We start from the raw sequence: 16890 nt of genomic DNA, 5'->3' as shown, positions 1-16890 counted from the left end.
TACATTGTAAATACCTAATTTCGTCAAGAGTTTTTTATATGTATATATACTATTGGATCTTGAATTACATTTTGATATTGGGTTTTAAAAGTTATTTTAAAACCCAAATTTAAAGGTTCAAAAGTATTTTTTATTTTTATTTTTGGTAAAAAAGCATAAATTTTGATTTTTTTAAAGATTGTGATTTTTTCAGATTTAAAATTCAAATATTGAGTTTAATTTTGGTAATTCTTGACAATCAAATTTTTACGAAAAAAAAAAGTAAAATTTTGATAGATTCAATTGACATTAAAATTTTTTAAATTAAAAGGAGATTCAATCCTTATATAAAGATCAAGAAGCAAAAAGAGAAGAAACACAATAAAAAATAATCAAGCAACATAAAATTTTGACATTGAATCAAACATTCTAAAGTATGTAAGTAAAATAGTTACTGTCTATCGAGAATTGAAGTTTGTGATAATTAAGCAAAGAAAAACAAAGCATTAACATAAACTTAGAAATCTTAACAACAATGAATGGACTTTAGTTTCCTTTAAAGAACAAAAAGAAATAAAAGACAATGAAAAAAAGTTGTTGCTTTTGAGTACTCTTGAAACCCTTCATAGTTTCGGACGGACACTTATGAATGTTAAAAATTTAAGGTCATATTTAGTATATAAGATGAATAGAATAAGATGATAATTATTATTATATTATGTTTGGTTTGTATCTAAAGAAAGTGATAGGATTACAAGGAAGATAAATCATCCTCGTGGTATAGAATAATTCAATACTCCCAAGGTGAAGAGAATAATTTTTAATCTATAGGATTGAATATACGTGTTTTATTATACCTTTAGAAATTACATTAATAATTTAAATTGCATAAACTTTGAGGAAGGATAATTTTGATTAATAAATAAATTATTCTATATCTTAATCTTCGCACAATTAAACACAAGATATGATGATATTATTTAATCTAATCCTATTCATAATATCATTTTATCATATCCTATCATAATCTTATGTATCAAATATATTATAAGAACTTTTAAACAAAAGAAAATGTTTATATTTGATGCACTGTTAATTTTATACATTGTCTATAAATTAAATGATAATATCTTATTAATGAGATGAATATGATGATATCACCTTATTTACAAGTAAGTTTTTAAAAAATTATTAATTTTTTGTAAATTTATTTTAAGGGCTAATATTTAATTATTAATAAAGTGGCATTATTTGATTCATTAATAATGTATAGAATATATATACTAATAATACATCAAATATAAATTTCAAATATAAACATATATATAAAAGATGAAAAGTAAACAAATGTTTTTTATTGGTAGATATATATTATTGATATAATAGAAAATGATAATTTATTTTATGTAACTTAAAATAATTTTTCAAAATTTTTTAACTCAAATGAAAAGAAAATTTAACCATATAGACCCACAATCATATTCTGTTTTAAAAAAAAAAAAAAAAAGCACTCAAACACATTTCAAATTTACAGTTTAAAGTTTAAATTCTGTGAAGAGAAAATAATAGTAAAATATAATTCACAATGGCCTAACTCTTGAGAGATTGAGTAATTTCTTTCTTTCTTTCAACAATTCAAGATAGAGAAATGATTTATGCATTTTCGTAAAATGATTTAGTTAGAATTAATTATATTTTTTATATTTGAATTTTGAAAAAATGTACAAAGTGATATTTAAAAAATAAAATATATAATTTTATACCTTGTACTTTTAAATAATGAATAATTTGCATCCTAAAATTTCGAATCATATATAATATTAACCAAAACTCTAATCTCTTAACCATATCATCGTATATATACGGTATTTAATAAATATTATTAACTTATGTGATTGTTACACATATTATCAACATTTTTTTCAATATAAATTAAAAAATATATATTTAATTTACTTAAATTATAAAAAATGTCTAGCATCGATCAATTATTTTTTACAAAATATTTAATATTTTTATTCAACAAATGCATGCATACAATAAAATTATACTTGTTAAATACTATATAAGTGAGTTAAGTTAACAATATTAAAATTTAAAATAAAATAATACATTATTTGAAAATTAAAGGTGCAAATTATATATTTTATTTTTTTTAGGTACCAATTTGTATATTTTCTCAAAATTTAAATGCTAAAAGTGTCATTAACTCATTTAATTATTATGTGCATACAATCTTTTCCTATGTATTAAAATGTCAAGTTTAATACAGCACGATCTAAGGCCACCATGCTTGGTTCAGCAATATCTCTATCTTGAATAAAACTTATTTATTTTGATTTTTTATATAAATTAATCCCATTAAAATTTAAAGAATGTACCCTAATTACCACTTGCAATAATAAAATCTTATATACAATTTTATATGGTTAAAAATACAGATGAGTGCATGCTATTGGCAAAAGGAAATTAAAAATTAAAAATTAAAAATAAAAAAGGAACACCCTACTCGTGTCTTGCTTTGTACCATAATACCATATGGATACTAAAATCAAGACAAAGGCAAAAAGACTAGGGGTTGACTTAAATGCCATATTTAAATACAATCAAAGTAATAGTTGTACAGAAAAAAAAAATAGTACAACAATTTTGATAACAAAATATCCTTTAGGTTTTTATATAAAATAATTTCGACACTCAAAATTAAAAATATTTATGAACAGAGTTAAGCCAAACCCAATTCAACTTTTGAAAAGCTTACTCAAAGCCCAACCCAACCCAATTAAATCTGTGCGGAAGCTTAAAATTTTTTTTTTAATTATATAAATATTTTTATATTTTTAAATATATTTAAACTAAAATTTCGTAGAAAAAAATTATTTAACAAAGAAATATTTCATGTACGAAATCGACTCCAAATTTGGAAATTCATGTCCAAAGTCAACCTCAAAAGCTCGATTACTTGTTCCGCTTATGCACAGATTTACACAATATATTGAAAATCATAAATAAAATTATTAATTATTATATTTAATACAAAATTATTATTATTAAAAATATTCTACAAAAAACCTAAGCTTAAAAATATAATAATATATTAACTAAATACCCTAAAGACACTAGTTACACGTAACTTGTTAGCAAAATCCAACCTCTTTGGGTCGACATTTAGATTTTTTTTTATTATTCAAACTTAGTAGAAAATACCCTTTTCCAGCAATGAAAAGAGTTTGCCAATTTTTTTTTCTCCTAAGCAAAACTTCTAAGGAAATAAAACTCTGCTTTTGCAGGAGCTGAGACTATAATTGAAGCTCGGACTTGGACAGTCGAGGAAGTTTTTTTTTTTTTTTAAGTTTCTAATTTACTCTTAAACTTTTTATCCTACAAAACCACCTACTTAAATGATTCCAGAGGATATTTCACCCGAGTTCTCTAGCATCCGTAACTTCTAAATGATAACTCTAATATCATGCCACTTAAACCATGCCAACTAATTTATAGGTCAATCCGCAACAATTGGGCAAGTTAAATAGGGGGTATATCAATAGGTAGAGATTGGGCTGTAAATGATCATTGCAATCAATAATGATGCATTCAAACTTTAGCATCTCTCTCCACCATCACTTCATGGCATCCTGGTGATGTGTTCTTGAGCAGTCACCAAACGGTAAATACCTTGTTCTATCATAGAATTTGAAACTTGCAAATTACAATCAAGTTTACCATGATTTGCTTACCTCTGTTTTGCCCATCATTTATTTATTTTTTGGTACAAACAAAGATTAGGAGAGCTGTCCCCTCTTTTGATCATAGGCATGGTGCCAACAAAGATTATGCAACTAATGTACAATAAGCAGAAACATTAAAGCTTGCTTCAACAGCTTATAAGAAGAAGAAGAAAATTTTAAATAAAGAAAAGGTTACGAATGGTGTTACTGTAAATGAAGTCAAAAGTATGGATATAACCCATACATCAAACATCAACATATAGCATAACACCAATGCTTGGAAAAACTCATAACAAGCATGGCTCGCATGCATGCAGTTTACTACTACCTTTCTGCAAAATCAAACATCTGAGGCTATATTTAGAAGTCTCCTACTTACAACAACTCATGTCATCTCACTAAATGGAGTCAAACAGAATAATATAAAATGTAAAAATACACTCAGCAGCTCTGTAATAGCATGGACTAATAGTATAGGAAAATTAGAAGCAGCCTTTATTACTGGCATAGCAATTGCAAAAAAAAACTGCAGCTGAAACGAATTATAAAATAAATTTATAAGTGGAGTTTCTTCAACATGCTTCGTATCATACATCAAAAGGCTAATACAAACAAGGTTCAAAAAAGTATCAAGATATCATTAATGACCATATAACATGCAGTTGCGATGTATCACGGTTGAATGGCATGTGAATTGAAATTAAAACAATGTTGCAATCTACTCAATTATTAACTTTATTTTCTTCACCAACCTACATCCTCACTATCTATCAATCATACAATCAGCCACAACGATTACAGCTTGGATGCAACATCAAGATTAGTTATTCCAATTCAAAGCCTTTTTAATGTAAAACATGTAGTCAACAACTTTTGAGTTAGTTATCCAAAATAAGAAAAAAAGAATTAAGAAAACATTACAAAACAACTTTGAGCAAATTTTAACCACAACAAACAAAGATACTTTTATTTATATCAAGATCAGAAAACCAATCAAATGCAATTCAAAACATTCATTAAAACAAAAACCATCCACTACATTAAGAAAAATAACATAGTCTTTCTAAATCCTTAATGCTGCTACTAAATTAAGACGATTTAACACACAAAAAAGATACCGATGATGGGAACATACAAAACTCTTCTTCCAATATCAGCCATCAGATTTAGTCACCCTTTCTTCTGAAAGAGCATCCTTCGGTGAGTCTAGCTCTACCACCAGTAGGCTGGCATAGAACTGTCTGGCAGTTACCACACACCACCACAGTTTGAGAGTGGCTAAATACGGTTGTTCTACAAAAAAACACCAAGTATAAACCCAGAAATTAAGAAATGAAATACCCAGAAAAAAATGAAATAGTTAAAATCATAAATCGAAAAGCTTACATGTTGAAGCAGCCTTGACATTTAACATCCTTTGAGAGGGAGATAGAAAAAAACAGAACCAAGTTAATCCACCATACACAACAAATCATGATATGAAAACAAAGAAACAAAGGGTAAATACATTACCATGAAGAACGAATTGGGAGATTGAACGAGGCGCTTGAGCTTGTGCTTCTTCTTCTCAAGCTCGGCTGGAGGATTCAACAAATCAATATCGTTTTGAAGAACCTAAAATCACACAAAAATGCAACAACCCAAATCAGATTTTACAGTTTAAACATAACAAGAAAAACACAAACAAAGCCTTAAAGCGAAATAACGTGAACTTAATAGCTAGAAATGTCTAACGTCAAGTATAGGAGGGAAGGTTTAAGGGAGATTCACCATGTTGCCGTTGAGATGGGGATGCGGCGCGAGGGTCTTTGAAGCTGCGGTGCGGGGTGGAAAACTTGAAGAGAGACAGTACTAAGAAAGGATTTGGGGTGTGGTAGTTGGGCCCTTTTGTGGACTTTGAAATACCAATAGGTGGATTAAAATTATTAAATAATTATTTTTTTCTTTTGTAAATATTTTTTTAGGGAAAATAATAAAAAAATCCAACAAAAATTTAATAATTATTTAAATCTTTGATATTTTATTACAATTAATCAAGTTCTTAATTTTTTTTTCATTCATTGAATCCTTAAATATCAATTGTCATCAAATTAAATTTTAAATATTTATTTTCATCATAATTAAGTTTTTCTATTAGACATAAATTTTCACTTCAATTTCATCTAATAAGGTTCAATTGATGAAAGTAGATATTTGATAATCTAATTGATTATAATAAAATGATTAAAATTTAGATGATTATTAAATTTGTATTCGAGGGTTTTTTTATCCTTTAACATATTTTTATATTACAAATTATTTTTTTATGATTTTTAAAAAAATTTTGGCATTAAAAATTAGGGAACATCAAATTTGTAAAAAATTTAATATTAATATTATATACATCAAAATTAAATTTTTTTCTTAAATTATGTGAAAATTAATAAAAGATATGTAATTTATAAATGAAAGATTAAATAACTATACATATTATATTTTAAAATTCAATAAAATTTATATAATTATAAAACTAATTTTAAATCATAATAAAGTAGTAAATTTTGCCTTAATTTTAAAAATCATTTTAAGTAAAAAGTCATTTTAAGTTGACCTTTCTTTTAGTTCAAAAATGCTTTAGATATAGCCCCTCTTTATTTAAGCATTGTTTGGAATTAAAAGCAATCGTGATGAGGCATAATTCAAAGGTGCAATCATGCTATTTTAATGGTTGGATGATCAATATACAGCACGATGAGACATTTTGACCGTGCTGCATCTCCAATTAAAGATTAGACTAAAGGTGTCAAATGGGTTGTTAGTCTTTGACACAATACGATTTCAACAATATGAATTATATTTGATACGATTTGTTATTAAGTAATCTAGTTAGATTAAGTATAATATATAAATATCTGAGCTAAAAAGTTTAGGCTTGTATAGATCACACAATCTGTTAAAGATTAGTATTAATATATGGTATGCGGGTTAGTATGACACTACACATAAGTTCAGTCGTATCATATTAGTTTATAATTATTATAAGTGGACTCCTAACATTTTAATGTATTTATATTATTTTTATATTGTAATGAAACTATATTTACTTATGATGTTTTATTGATAATTTATAAAATAAAATAATATTAAAATTAGTTATTAAATATTTAAATTATTAACAAATAAATTATATTTAACTAATATTTGTAAAAATAAAATGATAAAAATAAATTAAGACTTCAAATTAAGTACAAATTCAATTAACAAAGGTAATTGTTATAGGATGAAAGGTATATAATAAATGCACAAGACAACACATTACAAAGTAAATCAATAGATAATAAAAAGTAGAATAATAATATTGTGTTTTATAATAATTTTTATATGTATGTGTGTGTTTTTTAAAATATTATTATTGTAATTTTAATATTTTTATTTAATGGATTCTATTACCTTTTTTTGTAGATGTAAGCATCTTGTCGAACTACATAAATTATGACAATTTACTTTTATTTAACTTCGTATGTTACTTTTAATAATAGATTAATTTTAAAAAAAAATTAAAAGTTTGAAAAACTATTAATGGATTATATTTGACCCATCTCGGCATGAAAAATAGTGTGGTGCCAAGCACGGCACGTAGAGGTGAGCAAAAGTCGGTTTGAACCAACTAGATCGATCAAAATCGAGTGAATTCGGTTGAATTGGTTCGATTTATTCGGTTTTAATTATAATCGATTTTTTAAATCGGTTAAATTGATTAATTCGATCGATTTTTAGTTTTTAAAATTGATAACCGTACTGATCAAATTAATCGATTTTTTAATAATTAAAAATAAAAAATTAAGATAAATATTTTTATTTATTTTTTTTAGTAAAATATTGTTGAAATTATTAAATTCTTTAGTAATTTAGTTTGAATGATACTAAAGTTTGAATTTTATTGAATTGAATTTATGGTTAAATAATTATTCATAATAAGAAAAAAAAATGATAAAAAAAATCGGTTATTTAATCGAACTGATCGAATCGAACCGATTTTGATCGGTTCGGTTATGGTCGGTTATTTAATAATATTTGATCGGTTCAGTTATTTGTTAAATGAAAATCGATTAAGTCGGTTATTGATTTTTTTAAACCGAATCGATCGAATTGACCATTTACTCACCCCTAACGGCACGACCCATGAAAATTTTAAGCTTCGTGTCGTGCTGGATTTTACTCTTAGTTTTTATGGATTTTGCTAACAAAACACGTTAAAAAATAATACTGAGCCAACATAATCTATTAACACATGAACTAATATTTAAGTGGATTGTGGATTGTGCCAACTCAGCACAGTCCATTTGACACCTCTTAACTAGACCAATGAAGGTTTAATGAAAATTTGCAAGTTTAAAATGCATTTTTTTTCCACTTTTAACCGTCTTATTCTTTTATTTTTCAACACTTGTTCATTTATTTATTTATTTTATTTTAATTTAAAATTTTTTTAACTTAAAAAATTTCAAATAATTTATTTTTTACTAGATTAAATAATTAATTTTAATTATTTATTAACAATATTATTATTTGACATAAATATAATTTAATAAATTTTAATAATTTATTAATTTTATAAATATTAAATAATTTAAAATTTTCATTATATGTAATTTTTAATATAATATCTTTAATGATAATTTTCTCTTTACACTATAATTCATCTCACTATCATCATTATATTTGTATTCAAAAGTATATTGAATAATTGATTTTAAATTTTATTACTACAACAATCAATCTCATTATTACAGTAACTAATTTTTTTTTTGTTATTTTTAATTTCATTAGAACTAATTTTATTACCCATCTATATAGACACTTAAACATTCAATGTAAAAAAAAAAAAAAAAACATTCTCTATTCATTTACTTTTTTATAGTTAAGATTATCAAAATTTGAATTTGTAATTTTGATAACTTTAACAAAAAAGTTATGTACTTATCAACAAATCACACGAGTAGACAAGAAAATCACTATACTAAGGAAACAATGAACCATTGGATGCTTTTCTCTCTATACTAGAGAAGGAAAACCTTCACCAACATTTGGAGGTGTTCATTCGATCAATTCAATTAATTTAAATTAAATTATTCAAATCACATTAATTGAATTATTTTGTTTTATTTTTGTTAACTAAATTAAAATTTTTAATTTTAAAAATTAACTGATTAAAATTAATTTGATCGATTTGGTTAATTTTTTTAATCAATCAAATAATAAAATATATTAATTTTAATTATATTTTAAATTTTAAATTTTTTATATTTAAAATAAATTAAATAAAATCATCCAATAAAAATATTAAAATATCAAAATATTAAATTAAAAACTTTAATAACTTAAAATAAAATTGACGATTTCATATATTTTAATTTTAAGTTAATTTTTTATTAATTTAATTTTTAAATTTTTTAAAATTTATTTTCAATAACCAACTAAAATTAATTTAATAACTAATCAATTTATTAAATTTAATTAATTCAATCGATTAATTTAATTAAAGTCGAATTTTATACACCGGAAGCTATCCAATTGTGCTCCCCAATGCAGTTGAGGGTAAAAAGGTGCATGGATAACATCGCAACGGCGTAAAAAGGCAACTATGTTTCTTTAATTCTTTAGAACTTCATGGGCAAGTTTCTCTGATGGAGAAATTTTTAATTTATGAAACGACAGATGTAGCAAATTAAGTGAGAACAGTCAATACTTGTATAATCGTTTGGTAAAATATTGAAATATAATTTTAGTAATAAAAATTCATTTTCTAAAAAATTTAAATTAAAAAAAAAGAAAATTAAATGAGAGTAACCTAGCTAGTAATTAATATTACAACCTATAAACTAATTAAAACCTTAATTCTGTTCATATGCATACTAAGAAACGACACTGCTGGCTTTAGGCCAATTTTTTTAGGTCTAAAACAATTGGTAATTCTTTGAATAAAGTCACTGAAAAGTATTACCAATGTTTAGCATTTCAGTTAAAAAGAAGATTAAAAAAAAAAAAAAAAACAAGATCAAGATTCAGGGAATTAGGTGCAACATGGGATGCAATATCAGTGGAAAATATTATAAGTGAGTTGTATGGCTACAAATGGGGACGAAGAACTGGTTTAAGATCACCCATTGTGCAAATATAATGATTTCATGGGATAATTAATGAAGACAACCATTAGTGCACATATAAATGGAATATTTATGTAAGTCAACGCATGCGTATTGCTACCTAGAAAATCGATATATTCACACACTTCGATTTAATCACTTGATCAATTAAAGTCAACTCTGGCCATTGAGTGAAACCCATTTAGGAACTGCTTTGAACATAAGTGCATGTCATGTGTTAAGGTGGTGCGGTGCTGTTTCATTTCTTGACATTAATGGGGTGGTTGGTTGGCTTGGCTGCTTTAGGACAGTAATAATCGATGGAAGGAAAATAGAGATGAATGTATGTATGTATGTCTATATGTGCCTAGCTTGATAATTATAGCATGAGAGAAACAGATTAATAAATGTGTATTATGAATATAACACGAGAGAGAAGATTTAAAAGTGTAATACTTTTTAAAAATAAATTAAATAAATAAAAATTAGGGATTAAAAATAGATTAAATTTAAAGGAAAAACAATTGCACTGACGGCAATCCCGCTGACAACCAGAAGTTATAGCGTGGTAAACAAAAATCCTTGAAATTCAAGGTTTCATTTGATGTTAACTAAGATAATTTTCAAAGATCATTTGATTCCATTTTGGGACTTGAATTTGAGTGAATAATCGACAAGTCAGCAACACTAACCTAGTTGGATGATCAACCACCTGTAGAGACAGAGATAGAGGGACAAAGAATTGGTCCATGCATGGTGCCAAACCATAGATCTAGTTATACGTACCTATAGAAAGAAAAAAAAAAGGATTACTTGAGAAAAACGTTGGCAATAAGAAAAATAGTCTAAGAACTTTGTCCTCTGAATTAATATATAAAAAAAATACAACAAAATTTTATATTATATACTAAAAGGAAACTCATGCATAGATATTCCTAGAGTCGGTGAAACATGATTTGACTATGAAAATAGCACTCAACCTAAATATATATCTATGCAGGCGGACCACGGAAAATCTTGTTCTGATCAATTGATTTGGTCAGATTAGAAACCTAATTACCCTAAAGTTTTTGCCGTAAAAAGCTTTGAAAGTGGCACTTTGACCTTTATTTTATACTCATTGTAGGTTTTTTCCTTTCACGTGCAATGATAAAACTAGTTTTCATCAAACAGAAAATTTTTTTTTTTTTGAAAAAGATAAAATAATCCAAAGATAAAAAAATATTGTATATATTGAGATTTAAATTCTTAACTTGTTAGTTAATAATAAAATAATTGTATAAAATAATTGAATTAAACTTTAAATTTATTAAACAAAAACTTTTATAAACATTATTAGCATCTTTGAAAAAACTGAAATTCAACTTTTTCCTCTCTTAATTTCTAAATCATTCATTTATCTTAGTTAATTATTTTTTGATCATCAATATTGACTAATTCTTTTATGTTGACTTTGTTCTTTTCTAAAACAATTTTGAAAACTCATTACTGAAATGGAAATGGAAATACGATTAGATATGAACATCATACATTATAGTTAGAAATGACAGTTTAATCTATTCTCAACGGATTTCAATTCAACTCGATTTCTTAAGATTTTTTTTTTTTTTTAAAATTAGATTTCAAGTCGGGTCAGATAATTGTATAATAAAATCAAAATCAGATTTTAGATAAACTCACCCTGATCTGATATGATATATAAAAATATTTTTAAATTATTTATTTAATTTTATATTTACATTAAAAATTAATATGTTATATTTTAAAAATAATATTTTATTAATTTCGAATCAGATCAAATATAATTTTATATAATATCAAGTTGAATCGAGTTTGAGTATGAAAAAATAAAAAAATAAGTTTGGGTTAAGTTTAAGTATTATGGGTATAAATTTAGATTAAATTCGGAACGAATAAAAACCTGCTCCACCTCAACCCGTTACTATCTTTAATCATAATCATGAAATATATAAAGTAAAAAAAAAAAAAGAAGCAGAAGTTGGAAACTTTTGCTACCCGTGCACCAAAAGGGTCCAAGTCTAACCCCTTTTTTCCCTACAATTCAGAGTTTTGTTACAATATTCAACATTGCATCATTTAGGACAAGAGAATTCCTTTACTTTGTAATAAAAGAACCCACCTTTTAAATACCAAATTAATATATGGTTTGGTTTTTGGTGAGTATAACAAGGGTTTTTAATTGGTTTGGCAGCTGAAATTAATTTGTTCTTCCAGAAGCATATGTATAGTATTGGTGACGATTGTTGTCGGAAAAAAATTCAAAGTACGATCCCACGTGTCGTTTTTTTATTCAAGAAAGACTGAAATTCCAATAACCATAGCCGACCTTTGCCATATATCGTGTCTATACTAGTGTATGATCTGCATTTAAATAATATGTTAATGCAATCACGGGGCTCCAATTAATATTGGTCAAGCTTATTTAGTTTTTTACAAATATAATCGAGTGTCGTCGGTGTAACAATTTTGACTTTGTTATAACCAAAATGATCTTTGTCAGGTAAGGCATAGAGAGATACTTATAGTAAATTCAGTATGAAAAGTGGATAGGCATTCTGGTCTTTCACAATAATATTTCATTGTCACAGCTAGCAAACGCTTCCCTTCCCCTCAAAGTTTTCACACATATGACTTTGTGTTTATTTCTGGTGTTATTGTCCCTATCGAATGGTGACTTCCACCACCGTCAATGTAAGGTCAGTGATCCCTTGTTTGGCCCGTTGCTATCAAATCTACATTCCAAAATGTTCATTCACCATTTGATCTTGATCTAACGGGTGGCAAGGCTATGGCCTACCACAATATATTACCAATCTAACGAAGATCCTAAGGCAAATGGGGTCAACAGAACATTAAACTTTAAGAATCTGCATACATACTTATGAAATGCACCAAAGCCTGGCCATATATACAATAACAATCTGGCTAAGCTATGACTGCATTTCCATATCTCCACATCTCTCATAGAAAACTGGTAAAAAAAAATCTCTCTCAAAGAAAAGATGAATCGCTTTCAGCTTTACTCCCTTGTTTTTATTCTCCTTCTTTTTACTCCCAAGACCCAAGCAATCTGGAGGAACGTCCTTGCATCTGACCCTTCAGCCAAAGGTACCAGACAACGTGCTGGACAACAGGGTTTTCATCCAGGTTCAAGTAGTACTTCACCCTTTTCAGGCCAAGCAAGGGAGTTTGATCAGGAGAAGAGAAGAGTTCCAACAGGGTCAAACCCATTACACAACAAGCGATGATAGAGAAGACCAGCTACGTACAAAAGAACTCAAAGTTCAGATAATATATCTCCTTTTTCTTTCTTCTCCTTTCCTGTTGCATAGGCTTTGCAATTGCAGCATCTTTTCTCTTCTGCTATAAGCATATTTTTTGGATATTTTCTGCGACAATATCACAAATTATATACCTAGAATTGTGTAGAGACTAGAGATATTGTACAGGAGGTAGAGATGAATTAATGTTCCTTTGTTTTTTTTTGGATCATCTTGCATGTTTTAGATTAATCACAATTGAGAAGTTATTATTTTATATTTATTTGTTTCTAGGCTTTGTGTCCCATACAGAAATGGGTCAATAATTATCGTATGTAAGCTTTACAGAGATTTTTATATCTATAACATATTTCATTTTCTTAGCATCTTTATTCAGAACTTTTTTAGTATTTTGAGAAAGGAAATGAGATGCATATAATCATATATCTGAAAGTAGTTTCACCAGAATTTATTAGGGCTGAGGAGTTTGCTTCTTGCCTTTCCTTTGGCTGCCTAGAATCCTGATGGCAGGGAAGAAAAACCAGAACTTTCAATGGTTCACTTTTATGAAAACCATATTTTGTGCTTGCTCACTCAATTTCCTTGATGGGTTTTCTAGGAAACTGCACTAAGAGGGAATATTGCAGCTTTGTGAACCCATCATCATCATCGTCGTCGTTGTCATCATCTTCTCTTGGCACTTGAATGCAAATCTGATTTGCAATTCAAAGCTACTACACAAAGCCCAATATTTTAATAAAACTGCAACTGGGGAAAACTCATAAATTACCATTTTAAATGATCACCCACTCCTGGTTTCTCTGACAAAATTTAAACAAGTTTGATATGGTGAAGTTTATAATTTTTTTTTAATTTAATAAAAATTTTAATAAAAATTCAAATCAATAAATTCATGAAATATAATATGAAAATCAATAATATATAAAAAAAATTAAAAATATCATTTATAATTTAAATTTAATAAACACTCATTTAATAATAAAAATTATGTCAAAACTTTTACTAAAAATACTTATCTAAAACATATATCAAAATTTATTAATTTTTTTTTTCAAATTTTGCAAAATTGATCTTTATACAAGATCTTTTAATCTATCAATTTTTTTTTCAATTTTAATTTTTAATCATTTTTATCAAAAATTTCACAAGCTTTATTTTAAAAAATTTCATTTAAAACTTTTCCTTAATTTTTCTATCGTCTGAAAGTTATGTTGAGTGATATAGATGGACTGGGTTAGCTCGTCCACTCACCCTCCTGACTCACAGGCCCGGTTTTACTGGCAGTTTAATTGCCCATTATTTCATACAACAACCATGCCATTAAGGTTGGATAACATCTATCGAATATTTTGTAAGCCATTGGGCCATACACTCGCATGCCATGCACAATCAAGCTGCTGCCCCTCTTCACATTTACAACTTGCCCTGCAGCCTATCATTGCATTTTTTTCAGCTTAATATTGTTGTACCTGGACTTTTTCTTTCTTAAACTTCTTTTTACCCTTATTTTTATCGAAGAATGCACGATCCATCTAGGCCTGATTGGGCTGAACATCAAGCTACACTATCCACAAGTAACGACTATCCCTGCAAAGGCGAAAGGACGAGTAAATCTAAATTATTTAACCAATGAGAAATTTTTTCAATATTAATTCATGTATTTCAATAGCTATCATGTGTTTGGATCTTTGTTGCTGCTAATTTTAATGTAATATTCTTACGGAATACATACATCTTAATCTGATGTTAGAGATCAAATAATTTATTTAATATATTAAGATTCAGGACCAATTATAATGCAATAAAAAAAGACTTTTAGACATATTTAAAGGTTCAAATCTAGTGATATAATACAAAAATGATTTAAAATTTTAATCAAAATCTATTCAAAAGTAAATCGATGCAATGAAAACGACTCCACTGCACTGTGTATAGTTGCCAAAGGAGGCTTAAGATAAATTAATTCAATTATCATTTCAAATCAAACAAATTAATTAATTGACCTAAAAATGAGGACAATTAAGTCCAAAATGTACAAGCAAGAAAGCTTGGGAAGTGCATGCCTATATGGTGCAGTTGAGAGCGGGGATAGGAAATGAGTGAAGGTGGGTATGGTCCATTGTCAAAGTGCAAATGCAAGGAGATACCACATCCACATCCCTCATCCCACCAGCCCTTATTTATGCGAGTGCGCATGAAATGTAAATTTGGTAGAGCAAATTATTACAGGGTTGAAACAAAAAAATCTCTCCTCCAATCACCAATGTTATCAAATTATTTTAGAAATTATAAATTACGATTCCACCAATTTTAAAAGTGTCAAATGGATTATACGATACATGACATGACACAATTCAACAAAATATAAATTGTGTTTAGCACGATCCACTATTAAATAATCAGATTGAGTCAAATATGATATATATATATATATATGTATGTGTGTGTATCGTATTAAACTATAACCTTTTAAATTTATAAGTCAACACAACATGATTCGTTAAGAACTAATGTTAACACATAACACATGAATTAGTACAGTATAATATATATATCCAAATATGTCATGTTATATTGGCTTATAATTGTTGTAAATGAACAAATGATATTTTAAGTGTATTTATTTTTTATATTCTAATGAAATTATATTTATTTTTTGATAATTTATAAAATAAAATTATATTGAATGAATTTACTTATTAAATATTTAAATTATTGATAAATGAATTATATCTACCTAATTTGCAAATCGATAGATGCATGGATTATTTTTATTTATTTAAATTTATGTGTATAAAAACAAATTAATATTCTTTTCAAAATTATTTGATCAAAAATCTCAAACTTGTAAGATAAATAAAAAAATAATTTTAGTTGTAAAAAAAAAAGAGAGACTAGTTATATGAAAAAGTATAAGAAAAAATATAAAACTCATCTACCACTTCTAATGATTCCTCACAAATTATACTTAGTTAACATCTTAATAGGTCTTTAGGTGCATTTCATTTTTCACAAGATAATTGATATTATCAATTAACTAAATTTGTAGTGCAGTTTGAGTAATCATTTATTTTTGCAGATGATAAATGTTTTAATGATTTAATTAAAAATGATAAATTATCTAATTATAAAATAGTTTCAAGAAATACTATTAGATTATATGCTTTTTAACATATTGTTTCTTATAAGAAATTTTAATAGCTAGTTTATCAAAAATTTCCTCTATAATTTCACTTACTTCTTATATATGGACCAGTTGGTAAAACCTTAATTTTATTTATATTACTAAGTATTTGATAGATGATATATTTGTGTATGTGTGTGTGTTTTTTTTTTAAATAGTAAGATTATAATTTTAATTTTTTTATTTAATATATTATATTATATATTTTCGTGGACATAGATATTTTATTGAATCACATAAATTATGTCCTTTTATTTCATTTTGTGTTTATTTACCTTCCAATGTTATTTTTAATAATAATAAATAATTTTTTTTAAAAAATAATTCAAAATTTGAAAATTTATTAATGAATTATTCTTGACCTAGCTTGACACGAAAAAGAACGTTATACCTGGCATGGTACAATCCATGAATATTACAATTTATGTGCCGTGTTAGGCCATATCCATAACTTTCCTGGATCGTGCTAGCATATGATATGTTAAAAAATAATACTGACTTAACACGATTCATTAATATATGAGTTAATATTTAAATGGGCTATGGGCTGTGCTGACCTGATGCGACGACAC

The 16890-nt window shown here is 26.4% G+C and overlaps 1 protein-coding gene across 1 annotated transcript; it reads right to left on the bottom strand.

Moving 5' to 3' along the window:
• Nucleotides 1–4646: 4646 nt before the first annotated feature.
• Nucleotides 4647–5600, bottom strand: LOC111306241 (small ribosomal subunit protein eS27y). Its single transcript, XM_022904147.2, has 4 exons — nucleotides 5478–5600; nucleotides 5220–5321; nucleotides 5094–5122; nucleotides 4647–5000 (listed from the first exon to the last, which is right to left on the bottom strand). The coding sequence occupies exons 1-4, from the start codon at nucleotides 5478–5480 to the stop codon at nucleotides 4874–4876; spliced, it is 261 nt and encodes an 86-aa protein (XP_022759882.1). The 5' UTR covers nucleotides 5481–5600; the 3' UTR covers nucleotides 4647–4873.
• Between the last annotated feature and the right edge of the window lie 11290 nt (nucleotides 5601–16890).

Source organism: Durio zibethinus, chromosome 21 (genome assembly GCF_047325235.1).
Source record: "Durio zibethinus cultivar Kanyao isolate XHJ-2024 chromosome 21, ASM4732523v1, whole genome shotgun sequence".
Lineage (NCBI taxonomy): Eukaryota > Viridiplantae > Streptophyta > Magnoliopsida > Malvales > Malvaceae > Durio > Durio zibethinus.
Note: the sequence above shows the minus strand (reverse complement) of the source record. Positions and strands in the feature narration are given on the sequence as shown.